Source organism: Pteropus medius, unplaced genomic scaffold (genome assembly GCF_902729225.1).
Source record: "Pteropus medius unplaced genomic scaffold, Ma_sr-lr_union100, whole genome shotgun sequence".
In the NCBI taxonomy this organism is placed as follows: domain Eukaryota; kingdom Metazoa; phylum Chordata; class Mammalia; order Chiroptera; family Pteropodidae; genus Pteropus; species Pteropus medius.
In genome coordinates, this window is record NW_024354875.1 from 908,561 (window position 1) to 927,350 (window position 18,790).

At 50.9% G+C, this 18,790-nt stretch overlaps 1 protein-coding gene across 5 annotated transcripts in view; it reads right to left on the bottom strand.

Annotated features, from left to right (window-relative positions):
- The window catches only part of DIS3L2 (DIS3 like 3'-5' exoribonuclease 2), a 272,704-nt gene that overhangs the window by 55,423 nt on the left and 198,491 nt on the right, over positions 1 to 18,790 (bottom strand). For all 5 annotated transcript variants that reach the window (XM_039855704.1, XM_039855707.1, XM_039855705.1 and 2 more), the window contains one exon: positions 13,040 to 13,273. In XM_039855704.1, the coding sequence (XP_039711638.1) occupies positions 13,040 to 13,273 (234 nt within the window). The remainder of the gene's footprint in view (positions 1 to 13,039; positions 13,274 to 18,790) is intronic.

The following is an 18,790-nucleotide window of genomic DNA, read 5'->3' on the forward strand; positions in this document are numbered from 1 at the left end:
ATATTTATACAAATGGAATATTTCACACCTATTCAAGGGACCTGGAGTGTGATGTGTGCAACTCCATCTCCTTCGCTCCCCTGCTCACGAATCTTGCATGGTGCCTCTGTTAAAGAATCAATCCGGTGCCAACTCCTGAGCGCCTTAAGACGTGGCCCAGCCTGGGCGCTCACTGCGGCACCCCCGCCCGCAGGACACCACCCTTCCCCTCCATCCGGCCCATTTGAAGTATCACAGACTAAGTGACTCCTTCTCTGCGGTGGCCACCACCTCTGTGCTATGTAGCCCCTACTGGATTCTTCTCTGTAAGAGGTGGCTCTTCGGTGAGGACAGAAATGGGGTCTTTCTCAGTGTCCGGCCACTCAGCTAACTTCGGTTGGGCACTGTTCTAAGTGTTTTGTAGGTACAACTTATTACCTATGGCGTAGGTACTATTATCATCTCCATTTTACCGATTTTATCTCAGGAACGTGTTATCTCATTTTGCTCATTATTATCTTAGGAAACTGAGGTGCAGAAAAGTTCAAGTCACACAGCCGAGTGAGAGCGTCAGGCTCCGACCCCAGGCCGGTCTGCGGCAGGGTCTGTGCGCCGAGTTCCCTGCTGTGCAAACTGTTCACTGGTGGCAAATGGAGAGCTGACTCTGGGCCTGAGGTGGAAGCGTGTGCCAAACGGGAGCTCAGAGCCAGGCCTCCGGGCACACAGGACAGATCTCCATAGGGACTAGGAAGTCGGCAACAAGCAGTCAAATCGGGCCAGGAAGCGGGAGCACCAGGCTGGCGGAGCAGAGTTCTGCTCCTCTGCTGCGTGAGCTCAGAAGCGTGTCCGTGTCCAGGGAGGCAGCGACACTGAGCTCTGCGGGCGGAAGCTTGCAGCCAGAGCTAGAGCTGAGTCCTAGTACTGGGCTGGGGTGGAGGGCAGGGGACCGGAAGGGGACAGCTCCTGATGGCAGCCGGAACGGTTTCAAGCTGCCTGCTAGCCAAGCCCGAGTTCTCAGAGCTTGGTCCCAGCTTCCGGTTCAAGCCTACTTCAAACCCTGTCGACCGGTAATCATTAGCAAATTTTCTTCTCTGGGAGACTGCCGATTTAATGGTGACAAGCGGAGAAGACACCTGCTGGTGTCCCCTCCCCGGGTGCTGCTCTTTGAGTCTGTACTCGCAGATTTCCTTGACCCCAGGAGGTCATAATTCAAGGGGTGATTGAATAATTTCTAATTGATTTTTAGTATTCCTAGCATTTTCTTATAGCAAATTGTTTATTTCTATTTTGTACAAGAGAAAACTTTTCTAAACAGAATGACCGTGCTTCTAATCAACTTTTAAAGTGACCCCTTCACCCTGTAACAAGTTTCCTCATGGAAAGCACCAAAGGGGCCACTTCCACACACAGCCCAACTTCTCCTGCTCGCCCCATTCTATCTATCCTCTCTGCACGAGACATCAAGCTACCCTTGAGGGCTGGGGTACTGAGAGCTGTGACCATGTTCTAAGATTTTTTTGTCCCCAACGCCTGGCATAGTACTTTGTACCCGGTAGGCATTCAAAAGACATGTGGGAAAATAAAAAGCTAAGTTAAAAGGGATATTCTAAAGTTACAAAATAAGTTTACAGCTCTTTAGTTCTCCCTATTAAAATATGTCTGCCTCACGTCATTTAAAATGGGAATGGTGTGTTACGAAACCAACCGAACTCGTTACAATACCACCATTCCTCAAAACTGTGGGAATTCTTTGAGAAATAACAGGGCCACATCTTCAAGTTCTAGATTGTAAAGAGGGCAGAATGTCCTCAAGCACCCAGTGACCTCGGGTGACTTAGAGAGCTGGGAACAGCTTGTAGCACGCCTCTTCTGTGCCAGCACTGTGGATTTATGGGTGAGACAGAAGTGACAGCAAGGTGTCTGCCTTCCACACAGCTGGCAATCGAGAATGCAGGCGGGGACGGAGCAGGGAAGAAAGAAACACAACTACAGGACGAGAGGGATGCGAACCCGCAAGTACCACAGCGGGCACGTGGCAGGGAGAGCCGGCTGGCTTCGGGAGGAAGTGGGTGTGTGGGACTGGGGGGCAAGCGGAGGCCCAGGCTACCTGAGGCAGGGAAGGACAGGTGAGGGAGGCGCAGGGGTAGGTGGGAAACGGAACACCAAACATGGGCTACATCGCGGGGGGCCCCCAAAGCCAGTGTTTAGATCTTAGTTCTTAAAGGCTGATGGGAGATCAACAATTCGAGAAAAAGGTTTTCCACGAAGTTCAGTGTCAAAGACTGCCCCATAGGGTGAGGTCACGTCTTTCCTTTGTTTTGGTGCTAAAATGTTTTCATTTATAAAATCATAGAGACAGTAGATGGTAACTAGGTTTTTAAGAAAATGTCCTCGTTTGACGAAATGAAAACCTCGCAGTTCTGTATCTCGTCCCAGAATATTTACGGAACCCTGCTGGTCCATGAAGGTCGCTTCAGGAGACCGTAGGTCCTCGAGCGACAGGGGAAAGCATATGTGGGAAAGCATCCTAGCGGCGGTGTTTAGGACACTTTAGGACAAACAGCGCACAGGGCAGAAGCAGAGCCCCCTGCTCACGGCACCGCAGAAACCGAAACCAACTGGGCCGGGCCCGACGGGCAGTCGTGGCTGCAGAGTGCCCTTCCTCAGGGCAGGTTTCACCAACGTCCGAGGGTTCCACATCTCTGATGTCGCAATTCCGCTCACATTCAAGTGACATGGGGTGTGACACAGGGGGAGGGCGGGGACGTGCAGTGTCCCGTGAACAGGAAGGGGCGTGTCCAAGAGCGTCCTACCCATGAGTGTGAAAGCGGGGCCGGGGGGGCCGGGTCTGTCTGACCATCACGGCCGCTAACCTGAAGGTTTGAATCTCAGAGAGGGACCAGGGGTGCCGGCTGCTGCCCTGCCCTACCCCCAGAAGGCTCTTATACGGCATCTCTCAGTGTGACAGCCCTGTGTCCCCTCGCTGCCTCTGGAGCGCTGGGGCCTCAGGATCGGCCGTCTGGGCGCAGTCTCGCTCCAGCTGCCACGTGAGCGCTCCCCTCACAGCAACGAACTGCCCGTCCTGGAGCGAAAGCGGGCTCCGATTGGAATTCCCGGGGAGCATCAGCCTGGGGACCCCACCGTGGCACACAAATCACTCCATCTCGTCAGGGGGGTGGGGATGGCTGCTCATCTCAGCTCACCCCAGCTCACCCCAGAGGGAATCTTTTCAAGAGGAAGGTAGGGGGGAGGGCGGATCTGGTGCCTCGCCCACCTTCCCGTGCTAGCAAGCCAGGTGTCTGACAGGCCTGAGCATCCCCGTTCCCAGAGACACACACCGGGGTCTCTGTGCCTTCCCCTGGAAAGCCTCTTGCCAGGCTCCCCGAGGGCCTGGCCCGAGGACACAGAGGTGAACACAGAAGTACAGAGGGCGCCTCAGAAGCACTGCCAGCCCCCTGGGGTGCTGAAGCTTCCTGGCTCCTCACACTTGTCCGGGCAGCTCCACCTTGAGAAAGTCCTCATTACACCTTGTTCTAAACCCCATGTGCCCTGGCAAGTAATCAAACACCCAACCCTTTTATTCAAAAGGGGAGGAACCCTTTTGATTCATAATGTGCATTTAATTCTCTTACATAAACACACTTCTCTTCTAGAGCCACAGTCTCTCTCCCAGATCACAACCGTCACCTCTTTTTAAAAAGACCACTATATACAGAGATGCTTAGAGACCTTGAAACACCTGGTTAAAAAGCGCTGTGCCGGCGCTGGGGGCACGAAGACGAACGAGACGCTGTCCTTACACTTAAGGGACTCGCTCTTACAGAGGGAGACAGGGACGCAAATGAAAAACAACAAGGCAATGTGACATGTGACCAAAAGGGATGACAGGTGTAAATAAAGCCCCAAGTGGGAGGGAAGAATGGGCGGGCCAGCGCAAACCTCTCTGCAGCAGAACTGGGAGTTTCACCCTTCAGGGTCCTGGAAGCTAAGTAAGGTGTCTAGGGGTCGAGGAGGCTGGGAGCAGGGCTTGTCCCATCTGCAAGAAACCAGCCTGGGTACAAGCAAGTGAGGAGCATCTCAAAGTGGAGCAGGAGCCAAGTTTACTTTCTAAAGTTATATAAAAAGCAGACTTCGGGGTCGTGCTGAAGATCTGTGCTGGCCATTCTGACCAGAGCACTGGTCCTCTGATTGGTTTTGACCATCGGCTACTGGTCCTCACCGGCAGCCACTGCACTGGAGGGCGCCTGACAGTGAAGGTGGCGCTGGGGCCACGCGCGGAGTACCAGGTCTGGCTGGCAGAGGGCGTGCTTCTCTCCGTCTCTGGCTACTTTCGGCTCCCTTTAGTGACTAACAGTTTCTTTCTATATGTTAGTTTCTCCTGGGCTGTTACAAGGCGCTGTGCAGACAGAACCTGCGCTCATCACTTTCTTTAACCCAAACCTCATCAGTAACAGACAGGATATTTTGACCTCAGTCGGCTTTGTGTGTCTATTTTTCAGGGGGTCCAGGACTCAGAGGACGGTGGAGTGTGATGGAGCACAGCCGGCCCTTCGAATCTGTGCGTTTTGCATCCAAGGGGTCAATCAACTGTACATTCAATCCATGGCTAGGAATCCGTGGATGCGGAGGGCCAGTCGTCTGCATCATTCTATGCCATTTCATACAGGGGACTTGAGCGTCCGCGGGGGGCCTGGAACCAACTCCCTGCAGATACGGGGGCCAGCGGTGTATCTCTGAACTCTACAGGGTGGGCAGTCCGCGACTTTCGGTTCTTATTCTCCAGTTATGTGTTCGCAGTCATCACCTATGATTCAGGGCTTCTTCCCAGCCCAGCCTCCCCCCACGAATCCCACCTACTTAAGGACCTGATGGTTCGGTACTCCTTCGCCCCTGTCAACTGCCTGGCTTTTTATCTTATTGGAGCTTCTCGCAAGGACACAGAGTTCTTCTCAAATTCACTATGCCAGCTTTAGGCTAAGGCTCCTCCACAGAATTACAGTAGCATTTGTAACAACAGGAACTCAAGAAATATCTGTCCTGTGAGCATCGGAGATCATGTCTGAGTCTGTATTTTTAACAACTTCCAGAATAATATTACCCGTATTCCTTCTAATTTTTGAAAATTATGAGTAAATGACTATGTGACATGCCTAGAGGAAGAGTGAGTACATGAAGAGTTTAGGTTATAATAACAAGCTGCTCCACAAAGTTACTCCGAAACTTAATGATATGTGTTAGCTTTTATGCGTATGTTAACAAGCCACAAATAGTGATCGGCTCACGTAAGTGGCTGTAATTAGTGTTACCTATATACAACTAGGTCGAGTTTTCAAGTGTCTCCTGTTCACGCCTTGGGATGTATAAGTATGGATTGTTTTCCCCATTCCACGTGAAATTAAAGTACGATGACTGAGTCAGCCTCCGGCTTTCTCGCAAAGGAAGGCTTTCAGCTCTCTGTGACCGGGGACCCGTGAGCTCCCTTGTTCTCCCTGAAGCCGGAGGCTGCAGCTTGTCCCTCTCCAGATGCCCCACTCTGCTCCAGAGGCCATCCTAGAAAACCTGGGCACTGAAGGGCTCAAAAGAGTACAGATTCTTGGCTGTGGATTTATCTATAAATGAGATGGATAAATCTAAGCGAAAATTTTGTTAATATGATTATTATGAAACTGGTAACTGGGAAAAATAAAGAAAAATCTGACAGGGTGATATTCTTTAAGCCTCACTGATTCTAGAACTATCTCCATGGCTGAAGTAATGCACTGTGAACCTTTAAACGGAAGCCTGAATTTCCAGCACAAGTCTTCCCATATTGCATATCACCACCCTACAGAGAGGCGTAGCAATTCTTACGGTGGCACAGACTACACAGGGCGACTCTGTTCTCCTTACTCTTAATTCAATTAGATCTCCTTATGATTATTCATATCGCCAACCCAAACAATGCCTGAAAGCTACTACACGCAGCAGACAGCAACAACAAAAAGGCTAGCGAAGTCACAAAGTTCTCTGAGGGTCCAAGAATGCAGCGCTCGATCGTGCTCAGCACCATTTCAACACAATGGGTTTCTTCACTCATTCTAACGAGCGGAAAGAAGGGCTTTAGTTTGGGGCCCCAGTTGACTCTCCAGGCTCCCTGTTAGCAAGGGTTCAGCAAGATGCTTTCAACCACCTCTCTCGGTCACTTAAAAATTTAGGAGCCTTCGGAGCATTTTTTATAATGGCTTGTGCAAATAGGAAGAGTCTTCGGTGTTAACACATCAAACGATATGAAAGATAAAGGAATAATCCAAGACCACAGTCACTGGGACATTTCAGGAGACCTAGACATGACCTTGAGAGAGAGAAAGAGGGACTGACAGACACGAACATGCCCCATGTGGGCAGAGAACCCCTGACAGGTATTTCCATCACAGGTGTCCTTATTCACAGGCTACTGGATGGAGTATAAGCTGGTATGACCTTCCCACAAGGGAATGTGACAATGTTTCAAGATTCTTAAAACACGTCTGTATCTCGGACCCTATCCAGGAATGTCCTAGGGAAATAATCAGAAATCAGGGTAAAGATCTGTGAAGACAGATGGCCAAGGCACTATCATTTATAGTACCAAAACCCAGAATCTACACGTCCATAACTGGGGCATGGCTGAATGTTTAAGAGCAGATTCATATGACGGAAAATGACACAGGCATCACAATGTTTCAGCAGAATTCTGAATGACAGGCAAAAAAACCCTCATTCTATAAGATTAAAAAGCAGAATTGAAAAGTTATAGGTATGTTATGCTAGGCACTCCTCCCTCCTGCCACGACATGGTAAGAGGGACATTCATAAGGAATTATAAGATGCCAAAATATTAACGGCGGTATTTCTGGGGGATGGAGTTATACAGGATTTTGATTTCTTCTTTAGACTCATGCAATTTCTAAATTTTCCAACATTAGAACATACTTGCATTGTAAGAATATACTTCTGCTTTTATAACCTGATTTAAAGCTGCTTTTATAAGGACAGAGGGACCTGAGAACTGGGGTGGGAGGGAGTGTTCCTTACCCTCCAGTCTGTTGTGTGCCACATGGCTGCTCATTCGTACACACTAAGGACCCTCTGGAGGCTGCTGGCTCCCAGCTGGTTACCTCTAGGTGAGCCCTGCCCGCTGACCTCCAGACCACTATGCCCACATGCTTATTCCCCGTCTCTTCCTGTCTGTCTCTAGCTGGCCCCTCAAACTCAACAGACCCTACCTAAATGGAAGCCATCGCCTGTCTTCTCGGCTATCCCAGGCTGCAGTGTTTCCCAGCCAGTCCATGGTACTGCATCAGCCCAGGCGCCTAGACCGGAAACCTGATTTCCCGATTCCTTGATTTCCCTCACTACCCACCACCTCCCTCCTATATCTAACCAGTCACCTTGTCAAGGTCGCGGCCAATTTTCCTTCCTCTCTTGGATCTGTAAATTTCTCTCTCCCCACAGTCTCTGTGTCAGGCCCTTGTTGTTTCTCTCTTGGAATATAAGCGACCTTTATATTTTTCTCTTTCAGTCTGCTCTCCACACTACAGCCAGTAAGCTCTTTCTAAAACTCAGTTCTGATCACATCACTTCCAGTATTTTGAATCACTGTATGGCTCCCCTAGCTGGTTCCTGCGGGCTTCGAGGCCTAGCCTCTGCCTCCTTCTCTAGCTACTGTCTCTCTTCACCCTCTACGATCCAAAATCTGGAACAATCTGCCATCTGTCACCCCTTCCACGCCTGCACCAGTTTGCCTGAAATGCCCTCCCTTGCCTTTAAAGTCTGGTGAGCCCCTCGAGTCTCTGAAAAGCCCTTGTGGCAGAACAGACATGGGGATGGATGTAGAGTGCGGCGCGGGGAAGATGGTTAATGATGTTGTAGTAAACAGCGCCTGACTGTGAAGAGGCTGCAGAGCTGGCAGAGGTGGGAAATTAGAGCCACTGCTCTTTTTGCTTCTGGCTAATTAAAGCTACCTGACTGTAGGGTAAGTGAACTGGTGCTAAACTGATTTATTCCTCTACTTTTGGCCTCTAGTTGGACCTGCTAAGCATGGTACTAATCAAAGAAATAATTTACTTAATTGCATGAAACCACCCTGAGAGCTAACTTAGCACAACTGTTCTCCATTACCCAGTCCGATTCCCCAGTGCAGTGATGATGAGCTGCTAGAAGCTGACTGGGTAACAGAGCTGAATTTCATTTAAGCAGGGGTCAGCACGCTATGGACCACAGGTCAGCTCTGGCCTTCCACCTGCTTCTGCACGGCTCACGAGCTAAGAATGGTTTTTACATCTTTAAATGAATGAAAAATAATCAAAGGAAGAATACTATTTTGTGACATGAAAATTATATGAAATTCGAATTTCAGTGTTCTTACAATTTTATTGGAACACAGCCACACTCATTTGCCTGTCTGTCTCTAGCTGCTTTCACTCTACAATCGCAGAGCTGAGTAGTTGTGACAGACCAGAAGGCCCAGCAAACCTGAAATATTTACTATCAGGCCCTTTATAGAAAGTCTGCAGGCCCTTGACTTAAAGGCTGGCTAGGCCAAGGTCAACCATAATAGCATTCCACAGCTGCTAGAGTCCCAAGGTATTTAAAAGTTATTTCCATTAACAAGCTTATCTTTACAATCAAGTCCTCTCAAAGGAACGGCCTAAAGTTTGAGCTTCAGCACCATGCCAGGTGGGATTCATATCAGACTCATGAGAATTCAGTAAAAGCTCCTTCAGTATGAAGGGAAATAAAGAAGATAGAAATAAATTTTCTTCACTACAACTTCCTCCAAATTCCGAAAGTCAAGGACTCATTAGGAGCCATTCACATCCCCTGACAACCTGCTGGAGACCCGGAAGTGGCAGTTTCCTTCAGGAAGTAGGGCTGGACTCTTCAGAAGCCCTGGCATAGAGTGGCCTCTAAGAGCTATCACCAGACTGAGGAATGCTAAGCTGTAGAGAAAGCCCCAGAAAGCTGTATGTATAGTTTTGTGAAAACAACCAATATTCCCAAGGTGTTTTTATTCTGAGGTTCTATTTAGCACCCTGCTACCCTCCCTTGTTATCCATTCTGAAGACAATGGCTAAGAATGTCATATCATAGTCAAGCCATGTCACCTTCCTCCCTACAGGGGAGGCTGCCTGGAGGCAGGCTTTGTGTCGCAAGACAGACAGGCCGGGAGCTCCGAGCACTCCCAGGGTCTGTCAGACAGGCCTGAGTCACAGAGCAAGAACCAGGGAGGCAGTGAGGGCTTCCCACAGTGCCCCTCCCCAAAAGCTCAAGATTTGCATATGATCATAAACCATTATGATTACTTTGACTACAAACACAAAAAAAGTCCCTTTATGGGAGACTCCTTTCAAGAAATAGGAGTGACATATGTTATAATAAAATAAAACAAGCATCTGTGTTAAATTCTAGAATTAACATGGCAGCAGAAAACATGAAGATGGGAAGAAACCACCTGGAAGGGATTTTATTCAACTCATCCAACCAAAACGCACAAAGAATGCGTTTGGTGCGAGCAGTTGCTTTTTGGGCAGCGAAACAAAGGAGCGTCGTTTCACTGAGCTAGCAGTTCCCTTTAGAACTAGATTTGAACTCCAGGTGAAAGAGACGTGTGGAGCAGGTGACCCGGCCCGAAGGCAATGTGTCCCACCACATTTCACACCACAGGACACACAGAACTTGCTGGTATCTGAGAGCACACTGGGGTAGCAGGCAGGACTGCTAGCAGGTGGTCTCCAGGGCCTGGCGCCAGCCCAGGCGGCCCAGAGGGCTGAGTGAGGGTCACTACCTCCGACGACGTGGGCGAGGCAGCTCTGGCCTACGTTGCTGACCGCGATCTCTATCACCTGGCGGTCAGGTTGCTCTGTATTTCTGCAGTTATCATGACCGCCGAACCGGTCCGTTCTGACCCAACAAACAGGCACCGCACCGGTGTCCCCGCCCTCACTCACTCTGAAGGTCAGCACGGTACACTCGTTTCTTGGAAAGGTGAAATTTCGGATTTAGCAGCTGTATTCTGCATCCAAGGGCATACTGTGTGACATGGACGGTGTCCCCTCATACAGAGGCCTCTCACCGAGCCTTTCTAATTGAAGCTAGTGTAAAAGGTCAGTTTTTGAAAGGACTGCCACCGAAACTGTGAACAGAGTGACCTGAGGCAAACGCAGCCTCAGAGAGCACCTCACACAGCGGGCTATGCCAAAAGCACCGAGGAAAAGATGGGTTTTCGTGAGGGCAAATGCGGGCGGGCGGCGCGGGAGGCAGGCGCAGTGACTCCTGAACGGGCCGTTTAGCTGATTCATACAAGCTCTCACCAGCGTCCCCTGCTGCGGAAGGATGACCTGCTCCCCTTCTAAAGCTGGGGGCCGCACGCTGGTTTTCTGGGAAACCAAGGAATCAACCCCAAGGATGTAAATCCATTATTTTTAAACCTTCACTAACTGAAATCTAATTAGGACTTTTGAGGGCTTTTGTTTTTCTCACTTCGAAGGAAAAGTTTCTCTCTTAAGTCAGCATGGTGTAAATGGAGGAAAAGTGAACGAAGACTTAGCTACCTGGATTTCTTGCATGTAATAACTTATTTCACCTTTGGGGGCTTCAGCTTTCTAACTTATAAATGAGAGGGGCAGGGAGGTATAGATATCTGAAGTTGTTTTCAGCCATACAATTCTGATTTCTAAAATGAGCTGACAGGTCAGCACCAACCTGTGATCATTCTTCTATCTTGATCACCTGGCCCTCCTCATGGGCGCTGAGATCACGAACGCTGACATCTTTGACAGTTTTTAGAGTATTTCACGCATTTAATTCAATCAAGCTATATAACAATCTGATGGGGCAAGGTCTCTCATTCGATGAACTTAAAGAGGTGGCTGGTTAGTTAGTCTAGGAGCTGGCTAAGGAGGGGAATCATACAGAGGAGACACAGAGGTAACTAAACATTCGTTTTAACTTAATTTATGTAAATGTACATTCACTAACTGTTTTTTTTCCCATGTAAACTTTTTTAAAGAGTATGCTAATTGAATTTCTCCATACTTTTTTCTGAATAAACTGCATCATAATTCATTGTCTATAATTTAGTTTGTTTTTTAAGAGAACTCAGACATTTGTAAGGCAATCAGTATAGAATTCCTCCTGAATTTTATAATTTTCCCCTACTCTTTTGTATCTGTCATACCCAAACAGCAGAATTTTTGAAGATTCATCTTCACCGAGTCTTTCTAAACAATTTAATTTTGTTTCACAGACTTTACGGCTTTCTTTTTTATGCTCTTATTTGATCAGCTCACCTAACATTTAGTCACATACAACTGGCATGACTGGATTTGGGAATCGGCAGGATCGACTCAACACACACACACGGGCTGGTGGGAGCACTAGCCACATGTGCTGCCTGCCGTGGGCACCGGTCGCTGCGTCCCACAGAAGGAATGGGAGCACTGGCTGAGAAGACCATGGGGCATCCAGGCAAAGAGTTTAAGAAGGCGGTGGAGAGGCCTGTCTGGGGAGGGAGGTCAGGGTTGGAGAGACGGATTTGGGCATCATCGGTATCCGGTTAGTAGTTGAAGTCACAAGAGGGGAGGAATTCATTCAGGGAGGGAGTGGGGATAGAGGAAAAAATGCCACCCCTAAAGGAAGAGGCCTCTGCAAAGGGACCAGCACTATTGGAGAGGCACGACAGGAAGCAGAGAACCAGGAGGTGGTGAGTTTCAAAGGGCCAGACTCAGGACAGAGGTCTAGGGAGCAAGAACTGAAAAGTGTCCTTGGGTGTGACAACCAGGCGGCCACTGGTGAGTGAGAACTGGTGTGCTCATAGCCCCACGGGAGGAAGGCAAGGCTCTGCCATCTACGCCTTCAGCCTCTCTTTCGTCAGCTTTGCTGTCTCGTCCCGCAGCTACTCTGCTTCCTGTTGCCCATCGGCATTCTGGGGCTGAGAGGCCTGCTCGCTGCCGGAGCCCAGGCAAGGAAGGAGGAGCAGGAGAGCTCCAGCGGGAACCCGGACGGTCCCATGCGCGGGAAGGACAGGTTACTCCCTGCCTCGCACTGCTGGCTTACTCCTAAGCCCAGGGCTGCAGCTGTGTGCAATGCCTGCTGGGAAGTGTTAGCGTGAGTTTAGCATAAAGGGTAGTATGAAATGAGATCTTCGTGTAGAAGACTTAAACCAAGGCCTTTGAGATCTCTCCAAGCTGAAAGGCTCCGAGAAAGAATTCTCGGTGAGGCTGCTCTCTGCCAATGGTCTGATAAACAGCTCTGTCAGCCAATCCTGTTGCCCGACTCATTTTTCAAACACCCAGAGTCCTCCCACAGCATATAGCAACCAGGGGAGGAGGGCGAGCACTCTGGGGTTTGGGTAAGAAGAAAAATTGCACGATATGGAACACAGACTCTCCTCTACGATGCACTACTGCCAAGTAACGAGGACAGAACTCCTGGATCTTAACAGTCACTGGCTGTTGGATATGGAAGTCTGACCAGGTTTGAGTGACGCCTGCCTCTGTCCCAGAGGGCCCCTGGCCGGCTGTGATACTCAAGAGCACCAAGACCATCCTGGGCCATCATTTTCTTCAACAGCCAATATTCTATGGGCTCATCAGTTCTCTGCTCCTTCAGATATTAATCTGGAATTGGCAAACATATAACTCTTTTTAGAAGTCAAGGGATACGAAGAAATACTTTTTTCTTTAAGCTTTGTGATCAGATACTGGTCAGCTCCTTCTAAACTTCCATGTTTCCTGTTCCCAGCTCAACTAAGAGGAATGACAGGTAGACGCCGAGGTGAGGGTCGAACGCAGGTTAGACCAGCCGTGAGCTTTGGTCACAGAGTCACCCACATAGACACTATCCTTTTGCCCTGACTCACGTCATCAGGCCTCCCGTGCCGTGGGGCGGGTGGGTGGGAGTTAGTCCCTGCCTGCCTCAGAGAGCACTGTCTCCGTGTGACGACTGGGAAGCGAGACGGCGGGAGGGGCCCGAGCCTGCCATGCTGCGTCTCACGCACGAGTCGCATCTGTCGGTGGCACTGAGTAAGGAAGTGACTGACCTGATCCAGACGCAGTGCACCGTCCGAAAACCGCTGTTTGCGTAACTCCTTTGCGATTCTGTGCAGACTTAGGACGGCCTGGTGGACCTCCTCGCGGGTGTGCTCCGGGGACATGGGGGGCAGCTCCGCCCCAGGGACGCTCTCAGTCGGGCTTTCGATCATGCTCTGCGCATGCTCGTAGCTCAGTTTGGTGCAGGAGCAGATGACGGTCCGGCCAAACCACTCGTCCAGGATCTGCAAAGATGCACAGACTGTGAGGTTGTTGCGAGGAGAATTTTTTCCAGGTTTTTCTTACATGCAATCTTTCATCCATACACATTCTCCAGAGAGTTCCTGGGCACTGACTTTTTTTTTTTTTGCTCAGAATGGTGTTAGGTTCTGGCTGGGCACAAAGACTGACCCGGGACGTGGACGTGGCAGGCATGGAGTCTACGGAAGGCCTCCAAGTACACGGGTGGCACAGCCAAGGTCAAGCAGGAAACTCAAAGTGAAGGGCCTGTCGGAGGCTTTTTTATTAGTTTGGCTGAGTGGCCATCCGTGTCAAAAGTGGAAGAGAGAATTAGGGACAGATGCCGAAGGTGTGACAGGTGGGGAAGCTGTGGGCTTCGTAATGGATCGGATGTGGGGTGAGGGGGAAGGTGGGGCCACCGACAGAAACAGAGAACGCAGGTGGGGAAGCAGGATGGAGGTCGAAAGAGAAAGCCAAGTCTAACTCGTCCTATTTGGGGCATTTATGGAGAGACCAAAGTCCAGAACAGGCTCCCCCACCTCAGCGCTGTTTGGCTGACTAATCCTTCGTAGCGGGGGCTGTCCCGTGCGTCGTAAAATGTTTAGCAGTATCCTTGAACTCTACCGACTGGATGCCAGTAACACCTCTCCACGACCCCTAAGATGACAACCAAAACTGTCTCCAGACATTGCCGAACGTTCCCTGGGAAAACTCGGCCCATGCGGCGGCCCATCGGGCTCAAAGCAGACACCACTGACTTGTATTTTATCTTTTCGAGTCATCTATACATCTATAATGAGCATTTACTACTTTTAAAACAACAGAATACACATTAAAATATTTGGGGGACTCCTGAGTCTGAGGTGCAGCGGGGAGATTTGGTTGGGGCTATGTATGGGGCCTGGGGCGATGGCTAGTGTGGGAGTAGGGAGCCGGCCTCAGCAACCAGAAGGAAGGAAGCGGGGGAAGGGAGCGGGGGGAGAGGGAGAAAGAGAGAGAGAAAAAACAAAAAAGGGGAAGGCGAGTAAGACAAGGCTGCCTTGTCCACCACCTCCTCCACGTTAGGGAACACAAAGATGAGCTGGAGGATGAAATCAAACGAGAGAGCTCGAAGAGACGGGAGAAGAGTCCGGAGCAGGTGAGGAAAGGCAGGGGAAGGGGCTTCAGGAAAGGGGTACTCGCGAGCAGCCGCAGGCACTCACGCAGCACCCGGACGAGGCGGGCACTGTTTGTACACTTCCCACAGAGCAGCTATGCGATCACACGGCGACCCTGTGAGGTTAGTATTTATTATCCTCATTCAGCCAATGAGGAAACTAAGGCACCGACAGATGAAGGGGTCTGTCGGAGAACAGCAAAGCCGGGATGAACCCAGGCAGTCCAGCCCCAGGGTCCAAGCTCTTGACCACTGGTCTATGTCGAATGCCACCTGGACGGCGAGGAGGATGAAAACAAAGCACGAGTCCTTGCATTCAGCATTTGCTTAGCGGTGATCCTGAGGAAGGCTATTTGGGGGGGGCGGTGGGGGGTATGGCGCAGGGCGGATGGAGTCAACCTGCAAAGATTTCGGGTGTGTGCTGCGGACAGAGGACAGAGGTGCTGCCATGGGCAGCCAGGGCTCTGCCTTCCATTGGCCTCTCACACACACCCGTGTGCTAGTCAAACGGCACGCTTCTGTGCGTGTCATGTGTGAAAACGTCTGGGAAATTACGGGTTAGGAGTAGGTGGATGGCTAGCAGTGGCGGTAACGTGCGGACGATGGCCTCCAGGATGGCAGGACGGGGATGCTGTTGTTTGCGGGGTGAGGGGAAGAAGCCAGTACAAAAGACTGAGGATGCAAGAGAACCAAGGGACCCCAGGAGGTGACCCATCCATGAGAGAGGAACAAGGGCGTGGAGGGGAGGCAGGGGCGAAGGGGAGTCGAGAAAGACGAACTTGAGAGGAAGAAGAAGCGAGAGAGCACCCACATCAGAGAGTCCCAACCTATGGAGTCAAGTACAAGGCAGAGAACGAGGGGGGCGGAGTGGGGTTCCAGGGCGTGAGGAAGGTGGAATGGGAAGTGTGACTCCTGAGCGAGGGAGCACGTCCGCAGTGGCATCTCAGCCTGGGCTTGCAAACACCGGCCCTTCCTCTGCACCAGCCTTTCTGTGCGCAGCCTCAGAAAGGATGGTTCCCCAAAGAGGCACCTGAAGGGCCCACAGGTGTTCCGGGAGGGGGAGGGGAGAGAGCCCGGAGCGGAGGAGCGGTCCACATCTCAAAGCCTCTAGGGAAGACGGCTTCCACTCTGGAAGGCTAGAGAGACGCCTCCGATGCCCTCAGCTTCCCCTGGAGGAAGAGCCCATACTCTGAAAATGGCAGCCAAGACGCCCAGGAACAGAAGGGTGCCAGCCGCTCGCACGTTTCTTTGACATGGCGCCAAGAGCCTTATTATAGAGTCTTGAATCTGCGATAATAGACTTTAATTTTTCTTAAAATAAAAATCCTCCAACTGTACCTTCTGGATTATGCCACGAAACACTGCTCTCTAAAAATACAGACAACTCAAACATGGTGCTCGTGACCCTCCTGCTGAGGCGGGAGAAACTGGCAGGGCTGCGTCCAGGTGTTCCCCGACAGTGCCGGGGGAGTGTCACACGCAGGTCTCCAGAAGAGCCCCTTTCAGGCCGGCCCGGGCCTGTCCTATCACAGCCACATTTCCTGAAAACTCCCCGCTCATGGAGCTGCTCCAGCCTCTTCTAGAATGACAGGCTGCGACCTATTCGTTCTTGTGGTCACAGAGTTTTCCCCTGGAGATTTAGCTTGTTTCCTTTTCTCCATTTCATTCCAAACCAAGTCACTCCTCCCCCTTCTGTGTACCCACATTTTGCTTGACAGGCTGTCTTTAGCGTGCTTAGGAAAACTTTCGTTTCCACTCTAGTCCATTCCTCTCTTTCACAAACTTTACAAGTAGCCTCGCAGACTCCCTCAGGCATCCAGGTCACAGGATATCTGGCCTCCTGAGGCCTTTTTCCTAGAGGACACAGGAAACCACCGCGCACTTACACAGGGTAACCAGCACACACAGGCCAGGCGGCCTCGGACCATGACTGGGCATCCGTTTTCATGTAAACTGCTGGGTTAAGGAATCCTTTAAAAACCTCATGAAAGGGCCACGCCTTCTCCCTTGAAATATCTATGCACAAAATTCTGCAGTCAGTTCCAGGAGGTTCCTGGACACCCTGCCACCCCCAGCCCAGCGTATCCTGCTCTAAACAGCCTTGCTGCTCCCTCTGGACCTTCTGATGGCAGTGCTGAGCCCCGACCAGGGGCCACCTTTCATCCTGAGGACTTCTTAAAACGTATCACCTGTGACTTGGCACGTTGGAAGTCCGCCACTCCTCACCAGACGGCTGACGACACGTGCTGGCCACTCCGCCTCGGTGCGAGCCACTCTTGCTAAGGGGCACCTTTAGCCCACTTCCTTATCTGTCAACACCCATATCAACAGCACCCACAGACACGACCGGATGCGAGACCACGGGGCGGATGAGACGTTTCCTGCAATGCCTGCATCCCAGAAGACCTGTACCGGCCTTCTGTCTGAACACATAAAGGCTGAAGTGAAGGTTCTGAAGATCCAGGGAGAACTTCCTGGCCCAGTGACAGTGGCCTCAGGCGGCAGAACCCATCCTGTTTTAACACGATCCGGTGATTCCGGGAATCGAGCTGACACGTGGAGCAAAAAATATCTTAGGCCAGGAAAACGAGTCTGCAACCACCTTGCGGGGAGGCGGCAGGGGAGCAGGGATGCCCAGCACAGCCTTACGCAGGCGGGCAGCAGGAAAACACAAACCCGGAGCGGGTATTCCCAGGGGCAGGGGCCTCACGGTACGGGAGGAAGCCTCGCTGGACAGAACACCTCGTTAATTTCCAATTTGGAAACTATTCACATCAACGCCCCGTCCATAACCAGGGCCCGTGGCAGAAGACAAAAGGACCAAGAGTTTTTCATGGAAAAAGGAAAAAAGCCACGAGGAGCTTCATAAACAACACCCTTCGGAGAGAAGATCCCACCCTTCCCCTCTCCTGGGCTTACTCGCAGGCCTTGGGTCACCCTCTCTCTGCAGGCGGCAAGCTTCCTGCGTACACTCTAGGGCACCACCGCTGAGGACAGCAGGTTAAACACCGTGCTGACGCCTCCTGCAGGCACATGACTAGAAACAGTCCTGATTAGAAAGGAGGAACACCCCACACCCCACGACCTGCCTTCCCTTACCAGCTGGACAGGAAATACCACCACCGTCACGGGCAGCACTTCAGAGTACCAGGCTGTTCCCTGCATGGCTACTTCTTACAATCTCTTTAACATACAGTTGAGAAAACAGGCCAGGGGTCTGTGAAGTTACACAGACTTCTAAGTGGCAGCCAGGATCGGATCCATGTCTAAAGGCTTAAGACTCAAAGTCTAGTGAGATGGTACTTAGCAAAGTCTGACCTCATGGAAGCTGGGCTGGGCAGTTGCCACAGAGTAAAGAGTTCGGCCATACAACAAAAGCCAGCTTTTCCCAGAGCAAAGATGCTCCTGGAAATGAGAAGAGACTCTAGGCCCCAGCAGACGCTGCAGTCCATGCATTTCTAGCAAAGAAGACGGTTTAGATTTTTTTTTCTGAATGAGACTGGAGAATTTCTAAAAAGCAGAGACAAGACCTACTGTCTGATTTAGAAGGACCACCCTGACTGCCGTGTCACGAGAAGATGAAGCCAGGAGGAGTCAGAAAGCCCAAGCGGTCCAGGCAGGGCCCGGCAGCTTGAGCTGGGTGACAGTGCTGATCGCGGCAAGAAAGGAAGCAACCTGGAGGTCGTCAGAGGTGACGCTAAGGTGCTTTCCTGGTGGACATGGGTGGTGGGAGAAAGGCCAAGCCGGTGATGACCCCGTGGTTTCTGCCCTGCGCAGATGGCTGCAGTGAGGTTGCCACTGACGGAGGCTGGAACCGGCAGCTTCTGGAGTCTGCTGTCGCATCCTGAGGCAGACAGCACACGTCGGGGACATTGCAGAAGAGGCTGGGGGTAGCTACTGTAATCATGAGACACTTCTTTTGTTATTCTGACTTCTGCCCTGAGATATTATGGTTTCAAGGTTACAGGACTTGGTCATCAAGTCCGATTCATTGGTTTTGACCTTTAAAGTGTAAGGTTGGTGTTTTTACGAAAGCGACTTCAAATTCTGATGCCTCTGGGGAGCAGGGCACATAGACGGGGTCTCCGTTTTGCAGGACCCTAGTGCCAAGCGAGACAGAAGTGCCAGAGGCATCCAGGAGACAACGAAGTCACTGGACTGACGTAGTCAAAGTGGCTCTTGTGGCACCAGTGTCGGATCTTACAAAGCGCAAGATTTGACTGGGTTTGTTTACCCTTACAACAACATATAGTCACAAATATCTAGATCAGAGAACAATGTTCTCACCACCAGTATGTGAGAAAGATGCCAAACACAGATCCTTTGGCGTTTACTGATCTTAAAATCTGGGCACTGGCTTAAGGAA